The 13,923-nt window shown below is 36.5% G+C and overlaps 1 protein-coding gene across 1 annotated transcript in view; it reads right to left on the bottom strand.

The window, feature by feature from the left end:
- LOC126191556 (pachytene checkpoint protein 2 homolog) overlaps positions 1 to 13,923 on the bottom strand; it is a 35,222-nt gene that overhangs the window by 20,862 nt on the left and 437 nt on the right. The window contains exons 2-3 of the mRNA XM_049932469.1: positions 12,974 to 13,130; positions 12,627 to 12,815 (exon numbers count right to left, since the gene is read on the bottom strand). Coding sequence (XP_049788426.1) covers positions 12,627 to 12,815; positions 12,974 to 13,130 — 346 coding nt within the window. The remainder of the gene's footprint in view (positions 1 to 12,626; positions 12,816 to 12,973; positions 13,131 to 13,923) is intronic.

Raw genomic sequence — 13,923 nt, 5'->3', positions numbered from 1 at the left:
CTGCCATTACACTGCCATTGGTAACTCAAATTTTTATTTTTTCTCGCTCAACTCAAATTCCTTTTCCTGATTTCTTCTCAGTTACCTTTACACTATACAGAGATTGAGTAATATAGGGGACAGGTTACAATGTTGTCTCACTTCTTTCTTAGTCACTGCTTCCCTTTTGTGCACTTTGACTTTTGTAACTGCAATCTGGTTTCTCATCTTGTGCTCTGGTATTTTATCCCAGCCATGTTTACAATTTCAGAGAGTATATCTGAGTTAACAATGTCAAAAGTATCTCGAAATCTATAAATGCTGTTTCACCGTTCTTCACCCTATCTCCTAAGGTAAGTCGTACAGCCAGTATTGACATTCCTACACTCCTCATAAACCCAAACTATTATTCCTCACTGTTTGATTCTCTAGTTTTTCAATTCTTCTGCACATAATTCATGTCATAATCTGGATACCATGACATATTAAACCGACAGTTCAGAAATAATCACACCAATTAGCACCCAATTTCTTTGGAACTGACAGTAATACATTCTTCCTGGAATCAGGATATTTCTCATGTCCGATACATCTTATGTACCAATAATCTGGACATTGTTTGTTCCCCCAAAGCTCTTAATAAATCAAAGGGTATGTTGTCTGCCCCATGTGCCTCGTTTCGACTTAGGTCTTTCAGCACTCTTTGCGAAGTCTTCTCACAGTATCTAATCATCCCTCTCATCTACTTCTTCTCCCTTCTATAATATTGTCTCAAATCTTCTGGCTTAACCCCTCTATACATTCCTTCCCTCTCCCAATCTTTCCTTAGTACTGACGTACCACTTCAATTCTTAATGCTCACATAGGTCCTCCTCCTCCTACTTCCAAGGTTTCTGTAACATTTCTACAGATGGCATGTGTGTTTCCCTAATCATGCATACTTCAACAGTTTTCCATTTCTCTAACCATTCCTGCTATGCTATATTGCACTTCATGTCCCCTTAATTTTTTTAGACATATGTTTTTATTTTTGCCTCCTTTTGCTGTATTTTTATGTTTTCTTCTTTTGTCAGTTAACTTTAGTAGCTCATATGTTTCTCATAATTTCTGTTGTGCCTTGTCTCTTTGCCTAATTGAATCACTTCATGCTGAAAGGGCTTCAGTCATGAAATTATGAAAATGAGATTATGAAGGAAATTGTATTGTTATGGCTGTTCCCATCGTTCTAAGCAAAAATGTATTCCGTCCAGAGCTTGGAAATACACAAACTGAAGCTTCTTGTTTTGAGTTATATGCAGAAAGGAATTCAGTCCAGGGCTGAAGCCCTTCTTGCTAAGCAACTGCATTTCAGCCAAGAAGTTTGACACTTCACAAGGAAATGTTAACTTCAATGTGCAGAGCATGTTGGCTAACCTGCACAACTTATTCAGTGGAGGGAAACAGTTGAAAGCGTACGTTGTTAACCTACACATTCGTTTGTTGACAATATTTCCAGTTTTATTTCAGAAAGCGATGGAAGGTGCCACTGTATCACGATGAGAAGAAAGTAGACAAGAGGAATATTTCAAAAACACAAAGCTAAAAGGCCAAGAATATATTAACTAAAAAAGACAATGCATACCAGTTACAATTACAGGATGTGACTGCAGGTAATTTTTAATTATACTGGATGTTAGTGACAGTTTTTTGAACACTGTAACTAGTGTTTGGGTAAACTTTATTATGGATCGTCCATGGCGCTGCTCTTGTTCACCGCGCACAGTTTGGTATCGCCTCTGCTAGTTTGGCAGTCAATTGAGAATATGTTTCTATACAGGATTCTTTTATGATTTCAGGTGCAAGAGGTTCAAGTGCTTTCAAGACATCAGTGCAGATGAAAAGGAATCTATTTTAGTACGGCTTTATAACTTGCCTTCTAAGGATGAACAAGATGTTTATATTCAGTCAATTATAGACATACATAACGTCCAGCGATGTCGACCTAGAAAAGACAATTCAATTCGACAAGTCAATAAAGTATTTACTTACCATGAAATTGTGGGTAACATCAAAAGGAAGGTACATTACAAAGCATTTCTGGATCTTCTAGCTTTAAGTGATAAGAGAGTGAAATCACTGAGATAGCTGCCTATATCAGATCAGAGTTCACATGACAAAAGAGGGAAAACTCCAAGTGTAAACACTTTGTCAGCCGAAGTCAGACAACTCATGAGAGAACACATTAATAGCTACCCAGTAAGAGAAAGCCACTACAGTGGGAGAACAACTAAGTATTTAGATGCAAGACTCAATATTAAGTTGATATATAAAATGTTCAAGGAGAAACATACTGATGTTAAATGTAGCTACCAGACATTTGCTTTATTTTTCAATGAAAACTACTCCCTGTCATTTGGGCACCCTCAGGTCGATGCATGCTGCTTGTGTGGAGAATTAAAAGTTAAGATTCTAAATCCCCATACTAATGATGCGGCAAAATGGTGTGCAGTTGTTGAGTTAATGGTGCACAAGAGCCGGGCTAAAAAATTCTATAATAAACTTTAATCGGTAACTGAAATGAAAGATAAACACCATGTATTATCTCTGGCAATAGATTTTATGCAGAACATTCAGTTAACAGTGATCCCTGTCCAGGAAACTTTTTACATGCGCCAGCTGACTACTAATATGTTTTGCATTCATGATATCGAGAAAAATAAGCTAAAATGTACATTTATCATGAGGGAATTGCCAGGAAAGGATGTAATGAGGTAGGTTCTTTCTTGTATAATTACCTGCAGGCAATTCCTGCTGAAATTACAGAGCTACAGTTGTATTCCTATAACTGTGCAGGGCAGAACAAGAACCATACTTTAGTAAGGCTGCTTCTATTTTGAACAGACACTGGCCAATTTAAACAAATCGAGCAATTCTTTCCAGTCAGGGGTCATTCTTTTCTGCCCTGTGACAGGGATTTTGCTGCAATCAAATGCACCCCTAGAAGGCATGATCGACTATATTGTGTACATGAAATAACCAAAATGATCATAGAAAGTAGCAAATCTGTGAAATTTGAAGTATGTGAAGTGAAAACAGAGAATATCTTGGATTTCAAGAACTGGTGGCCAACTATTTATAAAAGAAACTGCATATCAGAAGAAACTATACCGAAGTCAGTACCATGATACCAGAAAGTACATTTCAGAATCAGTACACTGATGCACTTTTCATACAGCAGCCAACTCTGTGGATCTATAACAACATCCCAGTGTATTGATGGTATCATGAAACACACATTCCATCTGTCTCAACCTGGCCATATGACGCATTCTACTTTTCCACCCAACTGTGCATATCCCATGCGGGAAGTTCCAATAAAAGTAGCAAAAATAAAGGACATTACTAGATTACTACCTTATATACCAAATGAGTATGAAGAATTCTACCACGAGCTGACACATTGGCCCACAAGTGACGTTGTTAACAGTGAAGTGCAAGATGACTAAAGAAACTCATGATGTACTCAATTGTTTTTCCTTCTCAGTTATTTTCTTAATAAATATTGATTGAAAAGCAGTTGTTTTGCTTTATCTAATGCTCATGATCCTTTCACATTCCTAAACTATAAGCATATCCTAAAAGTAATAAAGGAATCATCATTTTCCTCAAGAAACTACGAAAAGCGCAAAAATCTATCTTGGTCCCTGCAGAAAGGACTTCAGCCCATAAAAAAAAAAAAAAAAAAAAAAAAATATTTTTTCCTAAATTGAAACACTTTAAACGCCTGTAAACTTTGTAAGGACCTTGATACATGGTCAATAAAGAGCACATATTTTTTTTCTTAGCTTTGATCACATAGTCTAGTATCTAGAATGTTGTTTTTAGTTTTCTCGAAACTAGGTATAATGGACTGATACCTCTTCTGCATAGAGCGATTCAACTGCACTTCTGCTGCCATCAACTAGGCCAGTTTTCAAAGCTACCCTGACTTATCCTATTGTATTCGTTCACCATTTCAGTCAGTAGTTCCCTTAGTATCTCTTTGAAAGCCTCGGCAACCTCTTGTTCTTTCTATTTATCCACATTTCATTTCCTTAGTTTGCTACCTTTCTACCCTTTTTTCCAGTTGTAATCTGACTTCCATAATAAAATATCAGCAGAGTCCAAATCTGCTCCTGGAAATGTTTTGCAGTTTAAAAAGTGATTTCAATATGACCTTCTTACCATTATACAAACTTTCTATTCCAGTCCTTGATTAGAATTAATTTTTCATCTTCCTTAATATAATGAATAGTTTATTTTATCTCATCACATATTTCACTCCTGTACCTGAAGAGGTTGTAGGCATCAATACATGTACTATTGCGGTGGGTTCTGGCTTTGTACCTATCTTCGCTACATCTACATCCATACTCCGCAAGCCACCTGACGGCATGTGACGGAGGGTACCTTGAGTACCTCTATCGGTTCTCCCTTCTATTCCAGTCTCGTATTGTTCGTGGAACGAAAGATTGTCGGTATGCCTCTGTGTGGGCTCTAATCTCTCTGATTTTATCCACATGGTCTCTTCGCGAGATATACATAGGAGGGAGCAATATACTGCTCGACTCCTCGGTGCAGGTATGTTCTCGAAACTTCAACAAAAGCCCGTACCGAGCTACTGAGCATCTCTCCTGCAGAGTCTTCCACTGGAGTTTATCTATCATCTCCGTAACGCTTTCGCCATTACTAAATGAGGGTCGACACAAGTGTCCGATCCCACACATCGGGTTTGACCTGTGACGTAAGGGTGTTGTCGCGTGTGACATCATGACGGCGCGGAGTTTGGTTTGTGAGTGTGGCGTGTTTGTATATGTCGTCATGTTGTGCTCTCTGGTGGTATGTTCAGGGTTTTTGTTTGTGTGGTGTAATGGGCTCAGTTTGCTTTTCCTCATTATCCAGAACTGTTCGAGTGTCGGCTGTGTTTGTAGTGTAATTCATTTCAGTGTGTTAACGATTTTGTGTGAAGGTTAATTTCGTGACGTTCGCTGTACATTGTGTGGTAATTTTAGTAAAATTAAGCAGTTGTTGTTTTTGTTCAGGAATGGATATGACGGATAAAATTAACAGTGCACAGGAAGTGTTCGATCCCAATGTGTAGCTGTGTATGTTGATATTGGTATCAGGAGGTGTTTTTGAGCTATGTAGGTCAAGGGAAGTGTTTGATCCTAATTTATGGGATCGGGAGCTGCTATTGAGCTATGCAGGCCAAGGGATGTGTCTGATTCCAGATGATATTGTGTTTAGTGGTATTTTGGGAGTTTTGTGATGTCTGTTTTCTTTCGTCGTTTTGTGTGGTTTTTTAAGGGAGTGGGTGTCTAAATTTGTTTATATTTAGTTTGCCCCCACCTAAAAACACCCCATTTCCCGTGCTTGTCCCGTTAGTGTCATTAGGCTTTTTGTGGAAAGTGTGTGTGTTTGTTTTTCGATGTATTTTCGTCCTCGAGTCATTCCACGTCAAATCAACACACTTTAAATAAAAATTTTACCTCACCCTCTTAGATTTTGCTGAAAGTTGGTATACTTATAGTGAGTGCTGAAACTAAGAAACATACCACCTTTCAATTTTTTACCTCAAACCATTCCTGAAATATAGTCATGTAAACTTTTCAAAAACTGGCCAAAAATGTGTGAACGGACTTTTTTTTAAATTGCCCTAGGAGCTGCCCTAATTGAGCTTGACAACTGGGAAAGGTGTCATTTTGCAGCATTTTTCATGCTCTTTCAAGTGATAGACAAAAAACATAGCTTCTAATTAATAACCTTTTTCAAAATGGTAATTAATATTTTGATTTAATTTTTTTACAAAAAGTACATAATTGAAAATTTTCAAAATATTTCCGTAACTACTTCATACTGCTGTAAATCACATGGCAAAATATAAATGTGGGATGATGATGGGTTCATTGTTAAAAAAAAAATTATTCCGGACTCTTGTTTTTCACTAATGGCCCTAGTTTGACCAAACTGACCTTTAAGCTAGTACGTCAGTAGAGGACCGTATACATAGGGCTTGATGTCTGTACAATAATTTAGAGACTGGAGCCATTGTTGAGATGATGTAGTCTGCATTGTTACCTTCTAAGGCTTTGTGTGCCTATAGCATTATTGTGCACTGTGGTTTTAGTGCAAATCAATTGTTACCTCTGTATTGACCAGTCTGTATCTGTTATATTTAATAGCTCATTTTCAAGTAAATCTATACATTGATGGACAGTTTATAAGTGGTTTTTGTATAAATATGAAACCAAGTAAAAAGTGCAGTGCTGTAAGAGTGCAGCAGTGTTGTAATCCCTTGAAGTCAAATCATTTTATTAGAGACAGAAAAAAAAAACTGAGAAATGTCACAACATGGATGCCCAAATTATTTCCTCAAATACCAAGTGGTGCCAAGATTTGTGATAAATTTAGGAAAGATGTAACCAAATTGAAAAATACACCAGAGCCCATCAGTGATGAAAGTGTTGAAGAAGAATCTTCTGGATCAGAGATAATCATCCGAGACCAAGACCCTGACTTCACTCCAACTTCAGTACCTGTTAAAACATTTAACACAACACTTCAAGAACTAGGTGAGTCCCCAATTGGCAAGAGAAAACTAACAACTAGGCATTACGCCAAATCAAAAGTGAAGAAAATCTCATCAATGACACGTAAACTTTTTGTTGCTGCTGAAACTTCTTCGTCAGATACTGATACTGATGAATCCGTTCTTGAAAATCTTAAAAGAAACTTTAAAAATTCTACAAGTAGATCAAAAACAACTAATGATTCTTACAAGTTCACCTGAAAAGTGGAGTGTCAGGAAAATAATGAGGGAATTTAATGCTCCTAATTTCATTGTTTGGCAGTCCAAAAAAATTTTGAAAGAGAAAGGATTCCAGGAAGGTCCAAACCCAAAACCAGGGAAGTGTTTACCAACAGAAACTGTCAAAACTGTACATTCATTTTATGAATATGATGAAGTTAGCAGGGCAATGACAGGTATTAAAGATTGTGTGAGAATTACAGAAACAAGTAGAAATAAAGCAAAAATATCAAAAAGACTTATTTTGTGTAACCTTAAAGAAACTTACAAGCATTTTAAAGACAAGTTTCCTAACATAAAAATAGGTTTCTCTAAATTTGCTGAGTTGAGACAAAAACATTGTGTATTAGCTGGCCGGAGTGGCACACACACTGTCTGCTTATGCACAACTCACCAAAACATAAAATTAATGATAGAAAATGCCAAACTAAATACAGTAACAAACAGCAGCTTAAACAGTTATAAGCAGTGCATTGCAAAAATGCTTTGCAACCCATCATCAGTTGATTGCAACATGGGAAACTGTGAATACTGCCCACGAGAAACTGTCATGCGTAAAATTTTAAAAGACTCTTTCCATGAAAACTTAATTGAACAAGTTCAGTTCCGACAGTGGATGTCAGTTGACCATTGTAATCTGGAAATTGTTCAGAAAACTTCTGAAGAATTCATAGATTTATTTTGTAGTAAGATGTCGACTTTGATTCGGCATGACTTCATTGCCAAGCAACAACAAACATTCCTTAACTCCACAAGAGAAAACCTTATGGAATCTGAATTTGTTGTCATATGTGATTTTTCAGAAAATTATAGTATAGTTCTACAGGATGAAGCTCAGAGTTTCCACTGGACAAGACAACAGATTACCATTCATCCTTTTGTTATATATTACAAACAGGAAGACAAAATTGAGCATATGAGATTTGTCATTGTTTCTGATTGCCTGGAGCACAATACAACTGCAGTTTACACCTTTCAAAAGAAGCTAATTTCATATCTAACAAATTTCAAAAGATTCCAAAAAAGATATATTATTATTCTGACAGTTCTGCCGCTCAGTATAAAAATAAAACTTCCTGAACCTTTGCCTTCATGAGGAAGACTTCAACATAAAAGCTGGGTGGCACTTTTCAGCCACAGCACATGGGAAAGGGCCTTGTGATGGAGTAGGGAATTCAGTAAAGAGACTGGCAGCTCCTGCAAGTTTGCAAAGGTCATACCAAAATCAGATCCAAACCACACGAGATCTGTTTGAGTGGGCAGTGGATAATATGACAAATGTTGATTTCCCATATTCCACTCAAGAAGACTACGCAGCTTCAGAAATATTCTTAAAAAGCCGACTTGAAGAGGCGTTGACAATCAAAGGAACACAGCAATTTCACGCTTTCATTCCCAACGCTACATCAAAATTAATAGTCAAATACTTCTCAGGTGATAAGCAGAGCTGGGAGAGGAAAGTAACTACATCACCAGACAAACTGAAGTTACCACTGTATATGGCAGAAACTGGTGGCTTGGGTACATTTTAGAAAAAAACTAAGAATGTGATGAAGTGAAAATAACTTTTCTTCATCCATGTGGACCTGCTAAGTCATTCTCTTATCCTGCACATGCAGATGTCCTGTGGGTGCCAGTTGTGGATGTTCTCACAAAAGTGAATCCATTTACTCCGACAGGGAGAACATACATTCTTAATGAAAGTGATGTAAACCAAACCCAGTAAGCTTTATTAAAATGTAATACGTGAAGTTCCAAGACAATTTATTGGGAAACTGCTTTCAACTCAAAACTTAATTTTTGTCTTAGGTTAGTGTTAATGTATATTTTATAGAAAGTTGTTTCAAAATTATTGTTAGTACCTATTGTGTTAAATTTAGCTATGTACAGATACCTGTTACTCAAAAACAAGCATTACGTGTTTAATTTGTTTAGTAGTTCCATTTCAAACATCATGGACCAGAACTATTATGTAAATACTTTTACTTATTCATACTTTATTTAGTTTGTAGTTAAATGCTCGATTCCTTGTTTTTGTTATATCGGTTAATATACTGTTAGTGAAGTTGTATGAAATTAAAATACGCAATCAACTTAATTATAAAATATGCTGATTAGTTTTGGTTTAATAAGGTGATGTTTTGATAGTTCTAATACTTTTTTTACTTACCTTTCAGTATATTTTAAAGAAATTTCTGTTTGTTAAATGTCAGTTTGGTCAAACTAGGGCTGTTAGTGAAAAACAAGAGTCTGGAATTTTTTTTTTTTTTTAACAATGAACCCATCATCATCCCACATTTATATTTTGCCATGTGATTTACAACAGTATGAAGTAGTTATGGAAATATTTTGAAAATTTTCAATTATGTACTTTTTGTAAAAAAATTAAATCAAAATATTAATTACCATTTCGAAAAAGGTTATTAATTAGAAGCTATGTTTTTTGTCTATCACTGGAAAGAACATGAAAAATGCTGCAAAATGACACTTTTCCCAGTTCTCTAGCTCAATTAGGGCAGCTCCTAGGGCAATTTTAAAAAAGTCTGTTCACACATTTTTGGCTGGTTTTGAAAAATTTACATAGCCATATTTCAGGAATGGTTTGAAATAAAAAATTGAAATTTGGTATTTTTCTTAGTCTCTGTGCCCACTATAAGTATATCAACTTTCAGCAATATCTAAGAGGGTGAGGTAAAATAGGTGTGTATGTGTATGTGTATGTACCAACTTTATATGCGCCATATTGGAATCGTGGTTTATAGTCTTTTCCGCCATAGTTGTGACGTCATGGGTCAAAGCAGACAGGTGGGATCGGACGCTTCCGTATTTCCCTAAATGATCTTGTAATGAAGCGCGCTGCTCTCCGTTGGAACTTCTCTATCTCTTCTATCAACCCTATCTGGTACGGATCCCACACTGGTGAGAAGTATTCAAGCAGTGGGCGAACGAGTGTACTGTAACCTACTTCCTTTGTTTTCGGATTGCATTTCCTTAGGATTCTTCCAACGAATCTCAGTCTGGCAACTGCTTTACCGACGATCAACTTTATATGATCATTCCATTTTGAATCACTCCTAATGCGTACTCCCAGATAATTTATGGAATTAACTGCTTCCAGTTGCTGACCTGCTATATTGTAGCTAAATGATAAGGGATCTCTCTGTGTATCCGCAAGCACATTACACTTGAATCTCAATGTAGACAATTGCCATTCCCTGCACCATGCGTCAATTCGCTGCAGATCCTCCTGCATTTCAGTACAATTTACCATTGTTACAACCTCTCGATATACCACAGCATCATCCGCAAAAAGCCTCAGTGAACTTCCGATGTTGTCCACAAGGTCGTTTATGTATATTGTGAATAGCAACGGTCCTACGACACTCCCCTGCAGCAGACCTGAAATCACTCTTACTTCGGAAGACTTCTCTCCAATGAGAGTGACATGCTGCGTTCTGTTATCTAGGAACTCTTCAATCCAATCACACAATTGGTCTGATAGTCCACATGCTCTTACTTTGTTCAGTAAAGGCATTTACCAAGCTGTTCTTAATATTTCACATTCATTTGGCTCTTGTTATTCATTAACATGCTTATTTCCACATTACACTTATTCAGTTTTGTGCTGATAAATTTATGTTGTTCTGACCAGACGTACTGTTCTTGCCACCATATTGCACTAACTTCATACTGTTATTTTTGTTTTCATATTCTCTAATCCGTCTCACAAATTAAGGAATCCAATATTACATATTCAGACCTTAGAATTTCAGATTTGGTTTTTCTGGTGACAGTATCCTCCTGAGTTCTCTCTGGCCAGAGACCCAAATGGAGGGCTATTTTACCTCTGGAATCATTTATCCAAGAAGATGTCATTAACATTAACACAGATTAGTCAATCAAAATTCATGGGACAACCCGTCTGTTTTAACCCATGACATACCTGTGTTGTGTCATTTTATGGTGGTGCATTGTACCTCAAATGGATCATCTTTGCAGAAAGTGTGTTGGAGTATGCAGTGGCACACTCTAGTGTGGGACGCTTATGTTTCTAAATTGTCTGCGAGTGCTGTGAATGATGTATTGGACTTCTTGAGTGTTTGTTAGAATATTGGAAGAGTCTGTGGCAGTTTGTTAGTGAGTTATTTTCATGACAGCAGTTATGGGCAACAGACTCATTTTTGGGTTTGGAAGTATTAGCACAGTATGTTGTTTATCATAGGAAATTTAATTTTATATCTTAGTTTTTGTCAGTTATGGATGTGACAGTGTTATCCATGAGTAGGTCCCTACATGCCACAATGCCGACCATGATTAAATTCCTAGTTATTCATTTTAATTGCAGAGCATGTGTCGTGTTCCGGAGAAGGTATGAGACTAACCAAGGTTGCTGTATCTCAGACCAGGGACTGTGGCACTGTCAGTTGGAAAAAATACGATGTTCTATCCAGAGATGTTTCCTGTTTGAGAGCTTTAAAGAGACTGTGCTGATGACATTATTTTTGCTATTGCTGAATTTGTGTATCAGCTGAATTTGGTTTATAAGTATGTTTCTTATGATTTTTTTTTTATTTTAGTGTATATGAGAGTTCATGTGTGTTTCTTGTGTACAGAAATTGGTATTAATGATATTTACAACATTTTGGGTTGTGTTGCTAAATGTTGGTAATCATTTTGGATTGTGATTAGCAGATATCATGGAGTGTTTTACCTACATTGGTGAGGTTAGATTCTCAGTGTTAGTTATGTGGGAAAGTTTTAGTTATGTAGTACTCCAGACTTTGTTTTAGATATATAGGTCAAGTGAAATATTACATACTGGATTTGTCAAGTTGTATGTAGTTTAGTGTGTGCTGTAGATTTTGCTTCAGCAATATAGGTCAAGTGAAATATCCAGTAGAGGAGTTACAATTATGTGTGTGTTCAACATATAGTCAAGTGAACCTTCAGAAACCACATATTTTTTTTAATTGTGGTCTTACTGACTGCTGAGGATTATGTTTGCATTAGTAATTGCTCTGGTATGTCCATTTAGTTTGTCCTACCCAAAAACCCCTAATTCCCATGGCTGTCCCATTAGTTTCATATTATTTCTATAGTTAAATATTTTTAATATCTGCTTTTGTACAGGTGTGTAACGAGCGATGTCATGGGTGCCATACTGTAGGCCTATAAGGTTGCAATAGGCCCACCATCTTGATGACACCATGGGTGAAAGCCAATGTATGTACTGCAAACTTCGGTTTTGCAAAACTTAGAACAGACTTAGCTGTCCCCAGCAAATATAACGGATGCAGTGACCCCTTGCTGTCAGTCATGTCACTATACCCACAAAGCATGGTCATGTTGACTTATGTTGTATGGCCAGATCAGCTGTCATATGGACTGTAGCACCTGTGAGTAGAGCTGGTTGTCTTCAGAAACTATGTTTTAATTGAGCCTCTCCACTGTTACCCCTGTCGTGTGATTGCATCTATGGTGCAACAACCTGTATTATGGAGGCAGGCAGGCAAGTCACCTCAACCTGGTGGGACCCATGGATAATAGGGAAAACACTCAACACACAATTGTTTATTTACTTACATTTTCCGCTGTAAAAAATCTGGACCATCAAAAATGCAACTGTGCACTACAGTACTTAATTATTTTAAAATTGTTCTGTATCTTTTTCCCTGAAACTCATCCATATATATCCCATCCAAGGATTAAAAAAAAAAAAGGACAGTGTAAATTCTAACATGTGAAAAGAGAGCAGTGAAATACTAAATCAAAATATGAAAGAGGTTGCAAATTATTAAAATAGCAACTTCTCATTACTTACATTTTCTTTGATTGCAGAATCATAAACAAGGCTTTCCCATAATCCTGCAAATTCAGTTGTTGGAAGAATACAATGAAGGGCAAATGGCACTTCTTTATCTCCCTCACCGTCCATGGTTTCCAGCTGAGAGCCATATGGATCAAGAGTATAGACATGGTAACAGAGGTCAACATCATTTGTTTCTAGACACTGAAAGTAAACTAAACGTTACCATGAATCAATTTACTCCACATATTCCAAATAAAATATCCATCTTTCATACAGATATTAGCAACAGTTCCTTTACATACAAAGTAAAAAAACACCTTATATTTCATATGCAACTGGAAAAGCTGGAAATCAGTTACCTGTGGGGCTTCATCATTTATTTCACATATCTTTATTGTCTGTACATGTTCACAAAGGAAAGGTTCATCAAAACTGTTTATAATGGATCCCTGTATCAGTTTGCAAGTTTTTGCAAACTTGCAAACAAATTCTATTACCACATCTCTTGGTGCATTACTGTAACAAAACAAGTTATTAGTTTTAAAAGAAATACTGTGAAATTTGGATCTAGAAACTCAGTTACAGCATAGGTGCCAGGTAAGCCTTTTATTTCATGACAATATACCAATCTACCTACCAGACAATGGTTAGAAGTGGCAGTTACAAAACATCTAATTCAATCGAAAATGTCCCTAACATGAAGCAAATTCATTTTTAGCGAGAAAGTTATTCATAGTTTTGCTGAAGAAATGTAATACTAAGTTCTACTATAATGTGAACAGCTAAAGCGCATTCAGGATCATTGTAGCCTGAGTACATTTGCCAACATCATTCTTGACGTAACTTATAAAAAACATTGCTGCTTTTCAAATACAACACAGTGCGGGTATTCATTACAGTCATAATCGTAAGTCACAAGAGAAATCACAGAGAATCATATATTGTATTTATATGTCAAAGTCTTCGGATCAGAATCTATCCAATTAGAATGGCCAGGTTGATAATAACCACAGTCATTTTAGTTTCTTTAACAAACCACACTCTAAGGAATTAATTTCTATTTCTGCACTTTCATTTTGAAACCCCCATACCACTAAACGCCTGTTTTTCTTTGGGACAAATGTGACAGCTAACAGAATGTTAATGTCGCTGCATTAAGTAACTCAATAGATAAACTAATGTTTTTGACTCTCCTTAAGTCTAAGACATCCAACTGCCTTTTACGATATAAACTTTATTACAGTACACTCTCGAAATACTTTTCATCACATTGCTACGAAATAAACGATTAAGTGAAATCTGCACTACA

The sequence above is a fragment of the Schistocerca cancellata genome, chromosome 6 (genome assembly GCF_023864275.1).
Source record: "Schistocerca cancellata isolate TAMUIC-IGC-003103 chromosome 6, iqSchCanc2.1, whole genome shotgun sequence".
In the NCBI taxonomy this organism is placed as follows: Eukaryota; Metazoa; Arthropoda; class Insecta; order Orthoptera; family Acrididae; genus Schistocerca; species Schistocerca cancellata.
This window is presented reverse-complemented; position numbering and strand designations above follow the sequence as displayed.